At 33.8% G+C, this 22,642-nt stretch overlaps 1 protein-coding gene across 1 annotated transcript in view; it reads left to right on the top strand.

The window, feature by feature from the left end:
- The window catches only part of LOC110030104 (signal peptidase complex subunit 3B), a 34,464-nt gene extending 24,811 nt beyond the window's left edge, over nucleotides 1-9,653 (top strand). Inside the window, exons 4-6 of the mRNA XM_020732674.1 lie at nucleotides 6,299-6,352; nucleotides 9,043-9,129; nucleotides 9,450-9,653. Coding sequence (XP_020588333.1) covers nucleotides 6,299-6,352; nucleotides 9,043-9,129; nucleotides 9,450-9,575 — 267 coding nt within the window. The 3' untranslated portion in view covers nucleotides 9,576-9,653. The remainder of the gene's footprint in view (nucleotides 1-6,298; nucleotides 6,353-9,042; nucleotides 9,130-9,449) is intronic.
- The last annotated feature ends 12,989 nt before the right edge of the window (nucleotides 9,654-22,642 follow it).

The following is a 22,642-nucleotide window of genomic DNA, read 5'->3' as shown; positions in this document are numbered from 1 at the left end:
TATATATATATATATATATATATATATATATTAGAACGTAGAAGATACAGAAAGGTTGTATGAGAGAGCTTAAATGAAAACTCAACTCACACAATACAACACACAAAACCCAAATAAATCAAAGATACATAAATATAATATACCAAAAAGTCACCAAAGGGCGCAAAAGTGCTAGAGACATCCCACTTTAGTCCTCCCTCTGCCTCTAGTTCTCGAAATTGAGTCTGCTAACAAATTAGTAAGGTGAGTGCCATTACCCGAAGTAACCAAAGTATCATCCATCAGATTCCTGAGCTCAAGTAGGTCTCCATTATTTTTCTTCCTCCTCGATGTGTAGACCTGTCATTCCTCATCCGATGATTGACTCATTTGATCAATAGATTGTTCCAAAGTTGGTTGGACAGGTGTAGGCTGTTGCACAACATGATCCACATGAACCTGAGTGACAGTTACAACTTGCTCGACCTGATGAGGCGGTAGTGAAACAATAGAAGTATTGCAACCTGTAATAGCGGTGTTAGGTTCTAGGGCAAGTGGGGTCTGAAGAATTTTCCTCTCACCCACGATAAGAGGTTCCAAAGACGGCTGAATGGTTGTAATATTGCCTGCGAGAATAGTGACGTCTTCGGGGGCATTCTTTTGATGATCAATATTGTTAATAACTTGGAGTTGATCAGGAGTTGAAATCACTGTCTCTGGAGGAGCACTGTGTTTTTTTGGTTTGAAATGTAGATGTAGATGGTGGTATTGAGAACTGGAGTGGCCGAACATACGACAGTTTGAACTACGAAGGAAAACTCAATTACTACCTTTTGCCAATACCCATGATGCTGTGTGCCCAACCAAATTTTCTCAGAAGCAGATGAAGTGATGTCTCTTTCAACAAATACTCTGGCTTTTGATGGACGGGAAAAATTAAAAGTAGGAATGCCTACTTTGAGTGACTTACCATAAGCTGAGGCAATAAAGTACAAAATTTTTTGAGTAAAATAATGAAATTTTAGATTAGGGAGGCGAATACAAACCAGAATGATCAGAGGTTCCTTCTGAGGGTCAAAATTCACAGACCATTTCAAAATCTTCATTGCTCTGTTATTAATCCAGATTATTCTTCTAGCGAATAAACACGTGTAGTACTCTTCATTATTAATTTGTATGAGAATGTGTCTTCCATCTAACAGTCCAATTTTTCACTCCCCAACCAGGAGCGTAAGCTCAAAGCGTAAGCTCAAAGCGTAAGCTCAAATTCCTTACGAATCAGCTCCATTTTGGGATGACCATACATAAATTTCCCAACTAAAATATAAGAGGAAATTATCTATTAATTGAAATCTCCAGTTACAAGTCTGAGGTGGGGTCTTCCAAAAGGTCCCCTTCAAGCAAAAAAAGGAGAGATGGGGGTGGGGAGGAAGAGAGAGTTTACATGAGAATAAAGGCCTAGTCTAGCAAGCCAGTTGGCAGAGCGATTTCCTTCTCTAAAGATGAAGGAAACATGAACCAAAAGAAGAGGTTTGAAGGAGTTGATCTTTTGTACCCATTGCGAATGATGCTAGGAAGGAGACTCTTCCCCTGACAACAGTTGAAGTAGCACTGTAGAATCCACCTCCACCCATATATGCTTCCACTGATACAAACAAGCAAGTTTTGACAACTCTAATGATGTCTGAGGAAACTGTTTCGAGCCAAAACGTGCCGAAAACGAACGAATAAATCTTAGTTTATGTTTGACTCGTTAACTTAGCGAACGAGCCGAACACGAGCCGTTTTGACGACTCTAATATTTATTGAGCAATGGTTTTGTTAAGTTGCTTGAATATGGAATTGAGCGGGAGCGTCCTGTTCAGAATTCCTTAATCTCGATTCCACAATTTCGGGAATTAGGCGCTTCTGCATACACGGGACTCGCAATTGAGGTAGTGGGAATCTCCCATAATATGTCGTTGTCGCTAGGTCATTATGGGCCTACTTTTTATGTTATTTTAATTATAATTATGGTTATTTTGAGAGGAAACTTTTTATATGTTGTTATTTAATGGTTTGAGGAATTTTAGCTTTGTTTGTGCAATTTAGAGATTGTAATATCTCATTTTTGCTCTATGGAGTACTGTATTCTCTTCCTTTTGTAAGTATTGTGTTTGTAGCTTGTTTAGGAACAAGCGGTGGAACCTTTTCTCCATCAATCACTCCTATCACCTTGCATTTTGTGGTTCTCTATGCTGTTTTCAGCCCGGACAGTCACCAAATCACTCCTATCTCCTTTCAAACACCTTCGACCTCCTATTTTCTCATCCTTTGCTAGCCAACAACCGCCTCCCTGATAAATCCATTTCCAAAACACCTTCCATGGAGTAATGATTTCGAGAATTCTGGTGCATTGCAGCGTTCAAGAGAGTAAAAGTAAGAGTGGGGTGAGGCCAAAGTGTAGAAGGGTTGCCAATTAATCAGTTTAGCTGTTTAGTGGAAATTAATGCTTTAAAGTTGAATCCAATGCAAGGTTTTATTTGGAATATGCATATTCTATCTACCAGAGCTTTATTTGAGCGTGTAGAGAATTATTTTCTGCCCAAAAGGATTTACTAAGTGATGTTCAGCACTGTTTTCTTCTGGTTTTGTTCATGGATGCTTCAATATATTTCAACTGGCAGCACAGAATAGTGTACCTTGAAAATATAAATGATTTTGAGAGCATATCGAGTGCTCAGTTCTAACCTTAAATATTTGGCAAGTCGTCGGTGCTAACCTCTTTTATGAGTTCAACCATCTCTATCACAGGCATAGATAAATTCAAGTTCAGGAAAATTTATCCACTCTCATTATATATATATACAGAGAGAGAGAGAGAGAGAGAGAGAGAGAGAGAGAGAGATGGGTTGTGAATAGGGAAAAATGAACAGGAGGAGAACGTAGGTTCAAATATTCATTCATTTTCGAGCGAAGTAGGCAGAGAGTGGTTGAGGGGTAGGGAAGTTACAATTGTAGCAATTTGTGATTTCAAATGGAAGGCGATGAACGGTGCCTTGTGTGATGATAGACACAACAATAATACACTTTTGTTCTAATTTAGAAGTTGGATGAGGTTAGAATCAACTTAAAGAGCATGTTAACAAGGTAAATGAGATTAAGTTTGTGGGATGTTACAGTGCATGCTTTATAGTTTTGGAGAGATTCATTGGCTTGCAAAGCTGTGTTTGTAATTTATATGTCAGTTTCAAGTTGACCAACCTATCTCTCATCCATTATTATCGTCAAGCATTGTTATCAAATTTTTAACTTCGTAGCTGATCCATAACAAATATGTTTTTTTCTTCTAGATGCAGAAGATTAACATTCCTTTTTAGGTATGATCATCATTAGTTTATCCTAACTATTTAGGTCCACATTATAAATTTGATAGGAATTTTCATAGAAATTAGGGCAAAATAAAAAATTTTTTCTCCACCAACACAAAACTTCCGAATACATAAAAGATAAGCACATACAATTCGAGAGGTAGACAATCTAACGCCTACAATTTGAGAGTTAAACGATCTCTCTTAAACCCTAACCCTAATATTCAAGACAATAATCACACATAACATTGCCCTAATTCTATTAAGTTCTATTTATGCCAAAGAATTATACCTATAAAATTACTAAATTACTCCTAGACGACAGTCTAACATTACTCCCCTCCCAAATGACATGTAGTCTCTTAGGCGGAAAAAAAAAAACAATTAATGGATCAAGTCGTGCGACTCTCACTCATAAACGTTTTGATTCTAGCTCCTGTTATCAACACTTGATTGAAATAAGTGATAGATCATTGACACTACTTGAGGAATCTGCCTAATCCATGGCCTGAAAGATTGGCCGAAATCAGGTAACACCAACATTGGTACACTCGTCATGATATTTTTTAACTTCTCAAAAGCCATGGTTATCGCTTTCGCTCACAGAAAGTTTTCTTTCTATCAACGACCACACAATCAAATTACAACCCTTCACGAAATTTCAGTAGTATCATATAAGTTTTAGAAATCTTCTCAACCTTTTCAAGGTCTTAGGTATCACTCGAACATAGCGTCCGCCTTTGATGGATTCGTCCATATCTTGCACAAATTAAGGTCTTGGCAAAGTTCTATCATCTTGTTTACCTATTAAAAATTCTAGTGTCAAAATCAGCCCCTTTTAAACTCTCTTGTTCTTTTCCACTTGCCCCGTTCCCATCATTGCTCCGTAATCGCCTTCAGCTCGTAAGGATGCCACAACAAAAGGCACTGGCGCGTTTGGATGCAGCTCTCCGCCGAGATCTCACCCAATTAGTTTCCCTTTTCCAGGCCAACATTCTTCGAAGTGATCTTGTCCAGCCTTGAATAACACGCCGTCTCGTTCTGTATGTTGCCGCTAAGTCAAAACCTTGATATGTCGCACCATTCCCTCTAGAGGATGCCACTCTAATCCACTCCCTACTCCTTCGCTCAATTCTGCCTGCTTCTGTTCGTTCTAGCTATTTGCTGTTGTGCTATTTCTTCTAAGTGTCGTCGCTCTAGTCTCCCAACTCCTATGATCAATCCTGCTTGCTTTCGCTTGTTCCAGCCGTCCGAATGTCATGCCATTCCTTCCAAGTGCTACCTCTTGAGTCCGCTCTCTATTCTTTCACTTGATTTGTGATTCTAGATCCGCCCAAGGCAACTACACTGCTCTGATGCCGCATAAATTTTTCATATTGCTGCTACTCGTGTATGTTCTCGACGCCATCGCTCAATCTCGCTACGGGCGGTGGCGGGTTTGTGTAAAACTTCACGTTCTTCATCGTTTCTTTCAGAATCATGAATCTCTTCTCCAGGCACGAGAATCAGCCTTCCATGGCAGAGAAATGCTGGTCTATTTCAGATCTGATTTAACTCAACTCTATGTCCAATTTCTCCTTTAGAAGGTCTATTCTTTTTTGTTTCCATTACTCTCAAGAAATTTTTTTATCACAAAGGCAACACTCTATATGGTTGTTGGCTTTCCGACTAGCTTAAATTGTGACTGTATCACATGTTTATGTCACTGTAAGCTGTGATCCCATCGTTTGCTTCCTTGCTAGGCGAATTGAGTGATTATATTATTCTGTACACCAGAATCACATCGTCTGTCCACCATGATCCCGTTGTTTGTACATCCCGTGATCTCAAATCGAAGCTTTATTTTTCTATGTACATGGAAATCCCATCGCTTATATGTCGTGATGTCGTCATCTATATGCTGCGATCTCGCCATTTGCTACGCAACTACGTAAAATTGTGATCCCATCGACTCTCAGCTAACTTGAATTAAGATAGGAATGACAATCCCGTCGTCAGCTTCCCAGATCGCAAGGTTCGGTCACTAGCACACTCCCGATCCACTTGTTGGTTTCTCAGATCACTAATACGACACACCCAATTCCGTCATTGGGTTCTCTGTTCTAAAACCAGTACACTTGCCCATTATTTTTACCCATAGATCGATTGCTTTGATGTCAGTTTGATAGGAACTTCTACAAAAATTAGGATAAAACAAAATTTTTTTTCTTCACTTAAATAAAACAATACAATCCAAATACATAAAAGATAAACATCTACAATTTGAGAGGTAGACAATCTCTCCCAAATCCTAACCCTAATACCTATAATTTGAAAGGTAAGCGATCTCTCTCAAACGCTAATCCTATGATTCAAGACAATTATCACACATATCATAACTCTAATCCTATAAAATCCTATTTATATCAAACAATAATAAATATAAAATTGCTAAATTTCTCATTGATCCCGATCTAACAAAATCATCCTCCCTTCATTCCTATAGAGTGTTTGATGGGTGCTATTTTATTAGTGCAAATATATTTTTGGATGCTTTTTGCCATATTAGTTATGGTCTGCTAATTTTCTTTTCTAATTCTTTGATATCAATTTTTTCTCGATTTGTTGGTGCGGCTTCTACCTTTCATTATTCATGCTACATTCATCTAAATCTACTTTTTACCGTCTTGAATAATACCTCACTTTCATCATCATTCTAATATAATGATGAGAGCTTCATTTTCAGCATATAAATAAATATGGAATTGTTTTTCTAGGCAACAATTCTTTGAGCTCATTCATCATCGAACTATGGTTTTTTGCATTTAGATGTTTTTCTAGGCAACAATATTTTAATTTTATTTGTTTCCTTGTTTATTACGATTCTTTCAATAACAAATTCTTTCTTTTTGTAGCTTATCATTTCCTGGTGGTTTAAGTGAATGCTAATATGTGTTTTTTAATATATCATCTATTCTTTTACTTTACAGGTGTTCGTTTTTTTAGCTGCCGAATATGAAACCTCCGAAAATGCCCTGAACCAGGTACGTTGTAGCTATTCACTCTATGTACTGCATGCTTGGATCTGGATATCTTTTCTTCTGATTGCATTATACCCCTTCTATTAATTTGTTGAAATTTTGTTTTGTTCAATATCACTTGAGAGGAAATTGATTTGTCCTTGACATATATATATATTTTTAATCTTTTTGTTGTTTAATGCATATTCTGCCATTTATTCTATTGTCAGTGCTCTGATTAATGGTTGGATGTAATTTCTGAACTCCATCCATGCATAGTCAGTGCTCTGATTAACAACATTGTTTTTTTCAAAGAAATTTTGAGAGTTATATTGTATTTTTATAAGAAGGGAAGATACTGTCCCATAATCATGTTTCGATGCATCGTGGAGTGGATAATTTGAATGAAAATATGTTAAGGATAATGTTAGAGAAAAACCAAAAGATAATTTTTTCGTTATCAAATAGAACTAGTAAACGTGATGATATATCTGTGCCTTAATTTTCACGAACTCATATGTAATTTTTCCGTAAGGAGAGATTTATTTTAATTCTGATTGAAGAAAATATTGTATCTTGTGATATAGGGAATGCTTAGCTGATGTAATCGGAAAACTAGGATGAAATTGTTGGAGGGAAAGTCTAATATATGGAAGGAGAATGAAATTGTAGAAGTTTATATGGAAGGAGAGTAAATTGTAATGAGTTAGCCAAATAAGAGACTAAACCATGAAATTATGTGTGGAGAGATCTTAATCAAGTAGTTCAGGCTCTAGTAAAACCTCCATTAGTCATATGCAGAGAGTGCCATACTCTGTGGTAATGTTTACTTTAAGGAGATAAACTTTTCTTGAAATTTGATTGTTACACTATTAATACACTTGTACACATAAAATAAAAAATTGGAAAATTAATTTTTATTGAATCAAAGTATAATAATTACGTCTTGTAGACTATTTATTTATGAACTTATCATCCCTATGTTAATATATATGGCTGGGTAGAATAAAAAATTAGTTTAGTTCAAGATTTTTGAAAATTCAAGGCATAAATGAAGAACCCAAAATATTTATTTAATACTGATTGAACACCATTATTCAACCAACCACTATTTTCACAGTATCAAAAAATAAGAAAGTGGCACAACATATAAAGCATAATCACATGAAATAAAAATCTAAAAATCTCATCCAAAGCAACTTATTATCTAATTGATATCCATGCAAAGAAACAAATCTTGGTGCTGACTGGAAGTCTTCGGATTGTATAATGACTTTCATACATATATTAAGCCTCATAAATTAACCCATGAGCGACTTAAAAAAACTAATTTAATGAAAAAATAGCAAATTACAGCACTTGAATCTGGAGTTATCCACGAACTAACTTTTTACTTGTACTATGGAATCAAAATAATAGGCAATACATCCGCTGTCAAGAGAATTCAATTTATACATATCAAAATACTAAAATTAAAAATTACAAAGAAAAAAAATGGAATCACTAAATTTAACTTGCCATCGTGATGAGGGCCTTGTTTTGAATGATTATGATCACTGAGGATGTAGCACTTCTTGTCAAAACTTTATATACTTCAACCTTGAGCTCATTATTTCTTATATGAATCTTTGTGAGATTGCTCGAATGTTTTCCCCTTCATTGTAAAGATCTGCTGATCTATATGTTTTTAACTCACTTTTACTATTAGTTCCTGCTCCGCAACACTTCCCGGGCCCGATTTCACCTTTCCTTCATTCATTACAAAAAAAAGCTTGTATTCTAGATGGTGATGGATTCAGGTTCTTGGTAACTTGTTTGGCATTAAAGTTAGTTGTGACAAGTAGGATTTCCCAAGGGGCTGATCAATGATATAAGGTTGTTGGGATAAAGCTTTGAAATTTTTGTCATTGTCTTCAAGATGTGGGCATTATTAACGTTATTGTTTGGTTTTGTTTGATACTTTGATGAGCCTTTTATTCCATAAAGTTCTGTTAAAAAGTTGTTTCAAGAAAATCAGCTTTTTAAAGTTCAATAAAAATAACATTCCGAAATAGCATGAAATAGAGTTTTTTTAAAAGCATTTTTGGAAAAAGCATTAAAACCAAGAAGTTACCAAATGAAAAAAGTGACTTTACAGACAGAAAGCAGTATGGAAGTTTTCTCAAACGAGGCCTTAGTTTCTCCATTTGCAGATTGTTCATCCCAGCTCATATCATTGTTTTACTTGTATAATAGGTTGATAGTTATTTTGACACTCCTTGAACCAAAAATTAAGATACATTGATTTCGGCGTTGTATTTGTCTTTTGTTTCGAAAATTTACGTACATTACACAATTCTTATGCATGGACATATACAACACTTCAGATTGATATCTACCTTTATAACGCACCAGTATTAAAAATTTATGCATGAAAATGTGTATTTCACTTTAAAAAAGTTACTGATAGTTGTAATTTTGATGTGATGTCAAAAAGTTGAGTGTTGCCTTTATAACGCATCAGCATTAAAAATTTATGCATGTAAATGTGTATTTCACTTTAAGAAAGTTACTGATACTTGTAATTTTGATGTGATGTCAAAAAGTTGAGTGTTATGTAAGTATATATAGAAGTTTAGGTGTTAGATATGCAAATACATAGGAATTGTGTTGTGTGTATGTAAAAGTCCCTTTCTTCCATATCTCGACCATCAACAAGTCATTTTGCTCAACAGATCTCGCTTTGGGATGCAATAATCCCCACAAAAGAACATGCAAAGTTCTGGATTCACACTTCCAACAAATATCGTTTTATTGACCAGGTATTTAAATTTTACTTTCTTTTCAAGTGCTAAAATCACCTGAAAAATACACTAATCAGTACCACTCAATTACGAAATTTATATGCATACCCACTCAATTACGGTATATTTATATATCTTAACACCTAAAGTTCAATTTTTATATATATGCCATCTTTACCTATATATGAAAAGTTAAGAATAGTGCCATTTTTCATGTGATGGGAAAAAATTTGATTTTAGGTTGTAGATATGCAAATACATAGGAATTGGGTGGTATGCATGTAAATGCCACCACCTATTTATTATTTATGGAATATGTATGTATTTATATACTGCAGGGGAGCAATCTAAGGGGAAAAGAGTACAATCTGACGCTGCATTGGCATGTGATGCCTAAGACGGGCAAAATGTTTGCTGATAAAATAGTCAAGACTGGTTATCGTCTTCCTGAAGAATACAGATAGATTATACAGGGTTTCTACGTCTTCTAGATTTATTTTCTCGTATAATTCACATTTAACTTTATAAAACCGAGTTATTTTTGATGATTTTGTGCTGTTTTGATTCTATAAGAAAAATCAAATCTTCATTATTTTATATATATATATATGGCTAACACAGTTTACGTTCGGAGACAGTTGTGTGTGAGAGAATATTACATCAGGGCTCCCAATGCAGTTGACGTTCTGAGTCTAATGGTGGGGCGCTGCGTGTCAAGCGGGCCCACTGTAATACACTGGAATTGACCGATGTTAAAAATATTGGAGCCCCATCATTAGACTCTGAATGCATCAAAGGTCCTGATATAATATTTTTTCGTTTGACGTTGATCTGATGCAGCAAAGCTTAACTCATGCTTTTGATTATTTATTGCAAATTTTAAGAGGATTGGTTATTCGTACTTTAATACATACACATAGTCGTAAATATCAATTTAAATAAATTAAAATTAATTTTTTTAAAGATAATTATTATGAGTGTATATCTTAAATTGTGCTAAATATTTCTTATTTATATCAAAATCATTAAAACTTGATTTCACATGTAAATTAATTACGATATCATATTCTATTTGTGAATAAAAAAGAATTATATTTCATTTAATTCCGTAACAATGTGCAAACAATGGTCATAATAACTGTAAAATGAATGTTAAATTGTTATTGTCAAAATTAGCAGTTCTAAGCATATTCTAACCAAATAATTAGTAAAATGATATATAACTGAATTTTATTTTAACCGATATTTGATATATATATATGTATTTATATATAGATATATATATATATATATATATATATATATATATATACATACATACATACATACATTTATATATAAATATGTGTGTGTGTGTGTATATTTTTAAGTGCCACTTCTCTTAATTTTAAATATGATTTTTTTTTTGGTTGATATTAAATGCATCACATTTATGACTTTGTTTATCACTCAAGAAAAAAAAACCAAATTAATTATAAGCCCAAAATATTACTTTCATTATAAATGAACTTTAAATTTAAATTATTATTAAGCATTTAAGTTTAGGGGTGATAACTTTACTAACTTTAGTGGCTCAGGAGCAATCACACTACTACAAAAAAACTATTACAAAGAAGGCAAACTTTAAGAAGCAATAAGGAATATATGAATTCAAAAAATAATTGTGTATGAGTCTTATTATAATAACTAAAAAAACACAAATAGGATTAACACCTAATCCATGGATATGAAGACCTCTTTAAATTTCAACATGCAAATAAGCATTTTACCAAGTACTAATGACATATTGGATAGAATGATCTTTTAACTTTCAATTAATCTCAGTATGATTATCATATGCAAATCAATAAACATCACAATAAGAATAGTATAAGGAATATATGCATTCAAATAATAAATGTGTATTGAGTCTCATTATAAAAGTTATAAGAATACATAAGGGTTAACATCCAACCACACCTAAAAAGACAACTTTATTTTTTAACCTTCATATAAAAACTTTCCATGCAATAAGGTCATATTTGAAAGTGTACTTTGATCCTAACTAAGCTCTTCCAATTAATTTTAGTGTGATTATCATAAAAAAATAAATAAACATCACAATAAGAATGTGTGTTCTTCTCCTTCCAATAACATTCTTGAGGATATCCCTAATATGAATGTCAATAATAATATAAATGCAATTGCTAGGAATGCTAGAATTTATATGTAAAACCTAATTATTGTTATTAATTGCACTACCAACTTCAGTGTCCCAAGAGCAATTAAACTAATAAAAACTGTCATCATGAATACAAGTTTTGAGAAGCATTTAAGAAATATATGCATTCAAAATAAAATTTTGTATGAGTCTCATTATGAGAGTTTCAAAGAACACATAAAGAGTTATTATCTAATCCACGACTACGAAGACATATTTAATTTTTAAACTTCAAATAAGCATTTTCCAAGCAATAATGACATATTCGAAAGATTGAGCTTTGAGCCTAATGAAGCTCTTCCATTTAATCTCAATATGATTATCTTAAGAAAATAATCAAACATCAAGATAAGAATAAATAGTCTTCTCCTCTAAATAACATTCTGGAGGATCATCCCCGATAGGAGTGTAATTATTAGGAATGTTAGAATTTATAAGTAAAATCCAATTAATAATAATACTGTTATTATCAACATTACCAACTTTACTGTCCAATGAACAATTACACAAGAAAAAATACAGTTGCTAAATCTCACATAAAGGGAATAATCATGCAACTAAGGATTAAAGAAAAAGAATAATTTACTATTATTAAAAATCTTAATAGAGAGACAATTCTAATTGTGATAGCTATTTGAGCTAAAGATTTCCAAAAAGAATAAATTTTTTGGTTCTTACTAAATCAAATAGAATGATTTTTGTTTGTTCATAATAATGCAAATATAATGACAATTTTTGCAACATCAAGAAAAAAAAAAGGAGTGAATTAGAATTATAATAACTCCATATAATTTTTAGTTTACACATCGGATTAAAAGTGTCAAAATTAGTGTTGAGCTCATTTTTTGGTCAACTCTTGTTCTTGACATATATTCAATCTTATCAAGACATAAAGCCACTCTCTTAATATCACTAGATAAGCTATAACTTACTTAAACTAAAATTTAAACCAACCCTAATTTAATTTAAAATAAAAAACAAACTGAACAAAATTAAAATTAATCAAACTAAGACGGAACCAAATGTAACCAAGTTTATCTAAATCCTAAAATTCAACTAAAAATTAGCTTAAAATAAAATACACACTAAATTTGTCTTCTTTTTGGCAGATTATAGTAGAGATTAAAACATCATTCTGAAAGTTGCATAATGTCTATTATCACATATAAACAAGTGCAATGCTTATATGACATAATGTTTACATAAAACTTTTTGTTGAGTTTTTATGCATAAATAGTGCTCCCATAGATCAATTTAGTGATTAAAATTTTATTATGTAAGTTGCATGGTGTTCACTCTCATATATTAGAAGTATACAAAATAGTTTGATGATGATTGTGCAACATTTATTGTAAAATTTTTTATTTTGAGTTTTCATACATAAAAAAATGGTTCTACATAAAATATATTTCAATGAAGAGTTATTTTTTAAAAAGAACTACGCAAGTATATTCAGATCATCGATGCATTTAAAATGAACCCCTTCATGCCCAACTATACTTCATTTGGAGGTGGGTTAAGATTACGATCATTTAGATGATAATTTTGATAATAAAAGGAATAATCATAATAACTCAATCAACATGGACTCAAATTAAAACCAAACTTCAACAAAAGTAAATTTTAGTTAAAAAGGCTAAATTCAATCAATCAAAATTCATTAAAAATTTGGATGCAAAATCTAATAAAAATTTCTCTCTCATAATGTGGAGCCTGCTCATTGACTTCGAATATCAAGAAATGACCCATCTTGACCAAAACCAACTTCACTGGCACATTCTCCTCTTTTTTTTGAGGCAAATGAGTCAAGATCAAATTTTTGGCCATAACCACCTCCAACCACCTATAACCGCATTGCCACTTTAAATCAAAATTTCTTGAGATAGGGACCACCTCAACCAAACATGTTTTCACCATTGCATTAATCAAATTATTTTCTTTCAAATGAGTTAGCGTTGTGTTTTTAGGACCAAGCTACTACTGTCACCTAAAATTTAAATTTTCCCTCCCTTTCATTCAAAATTTGGAGAAAATTTGTCTCCTATTTTCTTCCAAGCCATTCCCTCCTTAATACCCTTTTTGACCAAAAGCTACTCCTCATTTCCTCTATAGTCGTCCCCCTCATCTTCTCTGGCTTCTTCATCCTCTTCCACCTTTGGCTGAAAACACCATCATCCCCTTCCTTTTTCTTGACCAAGGAAATCAAGGGCTCTTTCTTCACTCAACCAAGGAAATCAAGGTGGCTTCCACTTCAAGTAAAGCAAGGTATACTCTTTCGTTTTTAATTTTGTTCTTAATGTAAATTATAATATAGTTTGTTACTAGCAAATGTGACCCTTCTCCTTCTCTCTCCACTTCCTTTTCTACTTCCTTCTCCTTTGGCAGAAACACTTCATTCTTCTCCCTCTTCTCCTTCTCCATTTCACTTGGCCAAACCACTTCATTCTTCCCCCACTTTGCCTTCTCCTTCTCACATTGGTCAAAACACTTTACTTTTCTTACCCTTCTCCTTATATTTTTCTTCCTTGGCTGAGACACTCACCTTCCTCTTTTTTGTTTTCTCTTTTTCTTCCATTGCCAAAAAACCCTACTTTTTTTATCTTCCTCCTTTCTTTCTTAGTTGAGAACCCTCATTTCTAATCCCCTTCTCCCATTCTGCCTTCTTCTTTTCCCCATAGATGAAACACACCTCTCGCACTTACACTCTCCCTCCACCTTTTTCCTATAACCAAAATACACCACCACACTTCCACCCTCCCTCCTCCTTTTTCCCATAGTCAAAACACACACCCACTTCCACTCCCCCTCCTCATTTTCCCATAGTTGAAAAACACCATTCACGCTTTCACTCTTTCTCCTCCTTTTCCCCATAACCAAAACATACCCTCACACACACATACACACATCGATCCTTCTTATGGTCAAAATCTTAAATCTAACTCACTTTTTCCCATAGCAAAAAACCTTAACCCTTTCTCCCTCTCTCTTCTTCACTTCCTCAGACCCAGAGCCAAGCCCTAACCTTAGTTCTCTTTATCCTCTTCCTTGCCTTGGTCGAAATCCTTCACCTACATACTACTTCTTCTTCCTTCTTTCACTTGAAAAAAAGCATCACTTGGTTTAGTAGGATATATGAGTTAATTATTTTTTCAAATTTTGCATGTCTTCTCATATATATTTCATTAGTCTTGACAAATTAGTATGAAAAAAATGATTAATCCACTTAAATGCTTCTATGTATAATGTGATATATCTATATTGCCGTGTGATTTCTATGTTATATGAAAATCCGCAAAAATTCTTGTTTAGGTTAATAAGTTAAGATTATTATAAGGTAAATGCTACAAATGAGAGTGCTATTAACTAGGCACAATATTAATGATCATTTGAACATGAGAGCCCCATCATACTTAATTATAGCTTTTACTAATTAATATTTAAACTTAAGCAAGTAAAAAAGGTAAATATTACAAGAATTAAAAGATGGGCTATAGAGAATGTATCTAAGATGATTCTCTCTAATTTTGTCTGCCACAGGAGCTACACCAAACCTATCACGGATATATACATTTCACATTTAATCTCTAAGTGTAAAGCCACTCATCTACCTAAGCATTCTCATCTTGGCATCACTTAACTTAATTTTATTCTTCTCTTTTAAAGTTCAACATTTTGTGCCCTCGAGCATTGCAGGTCTCACCACCACCAACAACAAGCCTTTAATCCTTTTTCTCCATTGAGTCCTATTGGTGTCATATTTTAATTTAATTCTAATAAATTAAGATAATTTTTTATACAATATGCCCAAGTTTTTCTAGGCCTGTCTTTCTTAACATAAATCGAATCTAAACATCTACTCTCTTAACCTGATCATTAGATGGTCGGCGTTTAATGTGACCAAACCATCTAAGATGACTCTCTCTAATTTTTTCCACCACAAGAGCTACACTGACCCTTTCATGGATATATTCATTTTACATTTTATCTCTAAGTGTAAAGCCACTCATCCACCTAAGCATTCTCATCTTGGCAACAATTAACTTAATTTTATGCTTCTCTTTTAAAAGCTAACCTTATGTGCCATAGAGCATTGTAGGTCTCACCATCTTCTTATAAAAATTTTCTTTCAGTCCAAGTGGTACTTTTATATCACACAATAGACCCAAAGCATTCATCCACTTAAGTCAACCAAATTGAATTATACTAATAACATCCCCTTCTACATCCCCATCGCCTAGAACACTAGACCCGAGATATCTAAGGCGTTCACACATTAGATATATCCACAAGAAGGATATCAATAACAAAAAACATAAACCAAGTTACATCCTCATGTAAATGTCCAATAAAAGCATCCAACCATACCTATGAGCATCATAATGGGTGAGTCGCCGAAGCAGGGGTCGCCGGGGCACTGAAGTTGCCGGGAGAGGGGAAGCGAGGGTTAGAGCTCGAGGGAGAGGGAGAGACCAAGAGGAATTGGGGATTAGGGTAAGTTCGGGGGCGTAGCAAATTTCTACCGTATAAAGTATTCTTTCAGATGGCTTACAAACAAATTCAAATCCTTAGGTTATTAATATTAATACCAACAACATTGACTGTCGGTTACTAAAAATGCTTTTCGGTTAAAGCCTTGACAAATGGCGGGTTCGTAAATAACGATGACATTTAACCGTGAGTTATTATGTGATTATAAATAACGATGAAATACGCCTGTTATAATAAAAACTGGCGAAAAGTAATTTACTGTTCATAAGCAACGATATGTCCTGATGTTATGCCGTTGGAAATAACCCAACACATAAGTCATCATAAAACTGTCAAAAAATAGAATATTTTACTGACAAAAATTTAATTCGTCGATTTTTTGGTCGGTTATAACAATTTTTCCTGTAGTGATTGTATTCTGGCGAAAGTCCTTGAATCGGTAAAAGGTATTGTTTCTCAAGAAAAAAAGAAAAAGAAAATCATAGAATATGATAGATTCCTAAGGAAGAATTATAAGTATCAAGCACTATAGGAAATAAACTAATTAGTGTCAGATTTAGTGTTTGACATTTTCTTATGTAAATTATAACGTCGTATTTACATCTCTTTTGGTATCAAATGTCCATATTCATTAGATTAAAGACTTATCCTCTTTTGTGCTAAATCATTGATTCAAATCCTCTTTATTGAATAGTTATTATGTCAATTTAGTATTTTTAACTAATTGACTATGACTCATTAAAGAAACTTGATAAGCTTCAATATTTATTATTATTAGATCCAGATGCCATATGGAGAAAGTCATTGAGCTATAATGGATGAGTTAAGATAATAATATTCCATGCAACAACAAAGTAATACTTTTTATTAAAGGGTAGTAACATATTCTCATTCACAATATATTTAAACATTGTGCAAGAATTTCTATAGAGTGAGACATAGATGGGGACAAATATTACCAAAGTTTTTTTTGTAAGAAATATCAGTTGAATGAATGAGTAAAAGCTTAAAACCAAGTCTTCAAGAGTAAAAAGTGGAATATGAACATATAGGAAAAAGCCTCATTTCTATATACCAGTTCTTCAAGAATAAAAAAAATGCAATATGAACATATAGGAAAAAGCCTCATTTCTATATTTTTATTAGTATTGCTTTAATCACTTAAATTTTTTAAAAGAGGTTAATTCATAATATTGCTTTTTCTTTGTTCATTCAAGCATAATATAGAGGTACTTTCTTACTCATACACATGAATCTTCTGTATGCATTATATATATATATATATATATATATATTTCTAGTTCATTTTGTTCACTCATTTAGTTGGGTCACACAAGATTCATAAGAAAATGTTCATTTTATATAAATGAACAAAACATAACTATTGGATTCCAATATTTTAGTGGTATCATTCATAAACCTTATTATAAGATTGGACTATGCCTAAACAAATTCAGGGTGATAGAATTGAAAGAAATTGTCCATTATGCAAACACTTTATTTAATGAGGATCAAATGGTTTTAGAAATAGAAACTTTAGATCTAGAGCTACTTGTTTTGTCAGAGAAATACAAAATATGAGCCCGCGAATTTGCATGTGCTTGTGCATGATTGGCGACCCTCTATTTATAAAGAAATTACAAAGCAATCTTCGTGTAGCCACTTTTATAAAGGTTCGGGGTCCATTTGGGAAGGTTTTAACTTTTCATAAATGTGATTGAAAAACTATGGCCAGGAAAGCAACTTCTTAAGAAGCTATCGTACAAATTATAGATATTTGTTTTTCTAAAAAAATCAAACAATACATTTCTTACAGTCACCATACTTTGATAGATCTGGTTGTAAAAAAAATAGTTTCTCAATACAAAAATTTCTAGAAAGCAGCAAGAAAACAATTCCCCAAATAGAACTACAATGATAATTTGAAACACAAAGTAAATAGAAAGTTGTCTCAAACATGCTCTAAACTAAACTTCTAGCTATTTGCTAAACGAGAACTTCAAGTTCGTTCTAAAAAGTGCATAAACTACCCATGCAAACTCTCCTTGCTAGATCCGTTAATGCTTCTAGTGAATCCCATATAAATAATAGTGTACCTTGCTAGATCCCTTAATGCTTCTAGTGAATCCATACATTCTAATTTGTGGCTTCAGCCAATTATCACAAGGAGAAAATGCTTGCAATAATCTAATTTTAAATGTAAAGGATTTGTTTTAACTCAAGAAATTTTTGTTGGATGTAAAATTGAAATTTACAAACATATCTTTGACAATGAGAAGTAAGGAAAATAAAGAAGGGAGGGGGACCATAAGCTTTAGCATGAACTGTAGACCAGTGTTTCCTTCAATTTTTTCTTGCTTACTTCATTTTCTACTTTATATGACATGAAAAATTTATTTCTCAATTCTCTTTAATTGCAGCATATAATTATTGTTTTTTACATACATACCACCCAAATCACATGAATTACATTTCTAACACCTATACTTTTATTTTTTTTTACATTGATACCAGGCATATCTTTCATATAGCATTAGAAATATCACTATTCTAACTTAATAAACTGAATTACACCTTTTTCATGCATATTTAAGGTGGCATATAGTTAAAAATTGAAATTTAGGTGTTAGATATGTAATTACAGTGGAATTGAGTGGCATGTATGTAAATATTCTAATACTGTAAATATCCTTTCCATACTTAAAAAACCATGCAGATTAATTTAATAAATCACGTAATAATAAAAAGTTTCCATGCAACATTTTAATTTCTATATAAACCTTAATTTTCCTAAAAAAATAATTTAAATAAACTCCTCTATTCCATATCTACCCAACAAAACAGCCACAGATCTTAGATTAGAGGTGGGACCCACTGCAAAGCCCGAAATTTCACCAAAACGAGTAATTTAAAATCTATTTTTAAAACAAAAAAAAACTTTCAAACAATATTTATCCATCAATTTAGGGCCCGTTTGAGACAGTTTATTTGGTGCGGTTACGTTTTGAAAACTCACTTGATCTGTTTGGGGGAAATGTATTTTGGTATCTTATGTGTTTTCAAAATGCTGAAAACAGTGTGTTCACACCGCATCTATTTATGTGGTATGACAGTTTTCTGACTGCGGTTTGACTTTCAAAAAAAAAAAAAATTTGTAATAACAACCGCACCTAGCTTATCACCAGATTATTCAACAAGCCACAACTGCCCCCCAAGCAAACCCTCGGACTCTTTACAAAAATCATTAAAAATTTAAAATTGAAAGTAATCCACAGCAAAAAAATGAGAATAAAAAAAAATAAATAAAACCAATTATCACAAACTTAAGATTGAACATCCAAATTTCAACCTTTACATATATACCCACCACCTTAAATTAAAAAATCAGAAAATTCTCAAGAATAACATCCTTCTAACTAGAAAAAAAGAACATGACAGCAAGAAGAGAGACTAGATCTGCAAATTTAATATTGTTTAATTATATAAATCATAATAATACAAGTATATATATATATAAATATAAAAATTTAATGAAATTAAAGGAAAAAAAAAATTATACTAACCTCTGAAAACAGATAATTTACTTCACCTCGCACTCTCTTCATGTCTTCCCACAGCTTTCCTGAACTGTCGTCTCCAACTCCGCCGAAGCAGTTCAAGAAAGCTGTGGAAGGGAATGAAGAGGTGAACAGTAGGGAGGTGACGGGACTCTGATGAACTATTTGTTTGTGTGTGTTATTGTTGGCCGAGGGGCTGCTTTATAGTGCTGAAAAAGGGGGGCAGGGTTTCATTATTACCTTGGTGGGGGTACCTGGGGTGAAAGTAAGTGGACCAGCTTGCTGCGGCTAGCTTTCACGTGGAGAGGAGAGGAGAGGAGGGAGAGGAGGAATTATGGAGGATGAGCTCACGAACAGTTTAAGGACTGTGGAGGAGATGACAGAAGCATGGTATGTGAATATTATAGATTGTACTTCAACTTTCACTTGGACAGTATAAAGAAAATACATTTTTAATGAAGAATCTAAGAAAATTATAAAAACTTTGGAAGATTTACATACATATCCCTCCATTCTTATGTATTTACATATCTATCATTTTAACTTCCATTCTCATGTATTTATATATATTTGTGTCTGCGTGCGCGCAATCGTGGCTTGTTAGAAGGTGACCTAGGCGTAATTCTCCTCTGTCACAGAGTAGAATTAGCACATATGGAGAACTGGTATTTAGGAGACAGTTTAGTTCGTCCTATATATGAAGTCCGAAGGCAAATTCGTTGAAGATAAAAGCTTTTAGTGAGTAGGTGAAAGTATCCACTCATTTGGGTATACACCACACACAAAAAGTCAAAAAAATTGCAAGTATATCCCAAAAGAAAAAAAATAACTTGAAAATCTTCCAAAAAAGTAGTGATGCTCAGATGTCATGTGGGGATAATGCTTCTTGTGTCGATCAGAGGATGAGCGTGGGATTTAATAAAACCAACACTGTAGCGATAACTCCTTAGCAAACTGTGGTACTACCACCATAAACTCCTGAATACCACCAAGGTTCCCATGGTAGGATCAAAATAACACCACCAAACGCTGGATACAACCGCCGATAATACCATCTTCCTGTCTCGGTAAGGTCACAGTAACACCACGAGTATCTTGAACTTAACAAGGAATAACATGGAGCAATACAGAACACCTCGAGGTATAACACAGAGCCACACCCGTGGAATACCACTTGGGATACTACTGTAAATAACACCAAGCGCAGTTACGAATAAGCTTGGAGTACCAACGATAAATAATCCCCACAAAAATGTGATAACATGAAGCGATAGGCCGGTAACATCATATATCATCTGCGAATAACACCCGCATAATGCAATAACACAAAAACAACAGGAACTTAGAGAATAAAGCCGGGAATACCACCACGAATGACACCAGTTATCTCCCAAGAATAAACCCATTTATAACGCTGAAAATCGATAACAAAACGCAGAATAAACCTAAAAAACCACCACCAATAACACCAAAATGTGCATTAGGAGTAAGTTTGATGAAGTGGTGAATAAAACCACGGAAGCATCATCACAAAGCAGAAAGAATGGGGGTTAATCATGATGGGTGGGTTTTCCTCTCCCCCTCCTAGTTCTAGGGAGGAAATCCAACAACAAACTATGAATTGGGCTTCCACTCGAAGCTATCAAGCATTCATCCTGGGAGTGCCTGAGTTCTAGCATTCCTTTTTTTCTTTTTCTTAGCTTTTTGAACTTGTCATTCATCTTCTATTGTTTGTCCCTGAGGGGTATGTTGATATGCTTGGCACTCCTTTAGGACTTGAGTACTTTCTGCTCAAGCAATAGACAATTCCACAACAATTAGAGAATCTTCAGCTACAACCAAATGATGAGTAGTAGTGTGAGAAGGGTCCAACTGAACTGGTTGGTGAGGATTAGACAACTGAGAGTGAGTGTCATTCAATCTTTCTGAAAGATCTTTTATTGAAGCTGCATTTTCCTCCACTTGGAGGAAATTATTAGTGTTACGTACAATAAGAGTATCATTTTCCTCCAAAGTTAGATTACCCTCTTTTTAGCAATATGTGATTCCAGTGGGGGCTGAAGTTGTGAGGGACTAATAAAATCTTCAATGAAAACTAAATTTTTCTCCACTTAGATGATATTGTTAGAATTAGGAACGACGGAAGTAATACCTCCAAATGGAATGAGCTCATCTTCACTCTGGAATCCCTCTACAACAAATAGTCTCTCAGTTTGTGCATCATTAACACCAATTGCTACTCTGTGTTCCAGTGGGATGAAACCTGAAGCATTTGGTTGGTGTGTGCCCAAACATTTTACAGTGATTATAGTAATATATTCTTTATTTAGGACAATTGGCTATCAGTACCCATTATGGGCTATGTCAAGCCATATTTCTTCCACATCAGGGAGGGTTGCTATGGAAAGTCTGGACAAGTTGAAGGTGGCTATGACCAATTTCATTGGTCTCTCTAGTACAACTCCAATAGAGTGGAGGATTTGGTGATTAAAGTAGTGCAGCTTTAGGCCACGTAGTTTAAACCAGATTGAAACAATAGGGGGTTCTTGGCTAGGATCAAATTCAGGAGACTGCATGCAAGAGCAATTTCATGTATTTAGAGCAATTTCATGTATTTACCATCAATTGTAATGTACTACTTGGAAAATATTTTGGCACAGTCCTTTTCTTTTGACAATTGCATCATCATATGTCTCCCATCAAAGAGACCAACCTTACATTCTTCCAATAGTTTGAAATCTTCAAAAACAATTCTAATTATGTCCCAACTGGAACTTCCCAATGAGAGTAAACTTACACTTTTCAGCCAAGTTGGAAACTTCCCCTCTAGAGAAAATTAGAGCAAGTTTGCCACTCTTCCTGCTAGTTACAGTCACCCTTTCCAACAAAAGAATCACGTTAAACCTGAGGGAAGACCATATTATCCGCAAATCCCACAAAGCCATTCCCAATTCCAATGATATCAACATAAGAGCCATTCCCACGGTTTAAAACTGAAGCAGTCGAGGGTTGAGGAGGTACAAACACCATAAAACTCAATGGAACCAAAAGTGAAAGGAAGAAACACAACACTTGGAATCTGGAAATACGACCAAACAAAACACCAGTCATATAAAACTTCGGTAGTGTCAAGCAACAAAACCACAAAATCATGATTAAAACACAAGAAAGCAACCAAATCAACAACAACGAAGGAGATAAGAAGAGAATCCATGGAGTAAAAATCCTAGGAACTAGAGAGGGATGGCGGTGCGATATATATATATATATATATAGCTTTTAGTGA

The sequence above is a fragment of the Phalaenopsis equestris genome, unplaced genomic scaffold (genome assembly GCF_001263595.1).
Source record: "Phalaenopsis equestris unplaced genomic scaffold, ASM126359v1 Scaffold000656, whole genome shotgun sequence".
Taxonomy (NCBI): Eukaryota; Viridiplantae; Streptophyta; class Magnoliopsida; order Asparagales; family Orchidaceae; genus Phalaenopsis; species Phalaenopsis equestris.
This window is presented reverse-complemented; position numbering and strand designations above follow the sequence as displayed.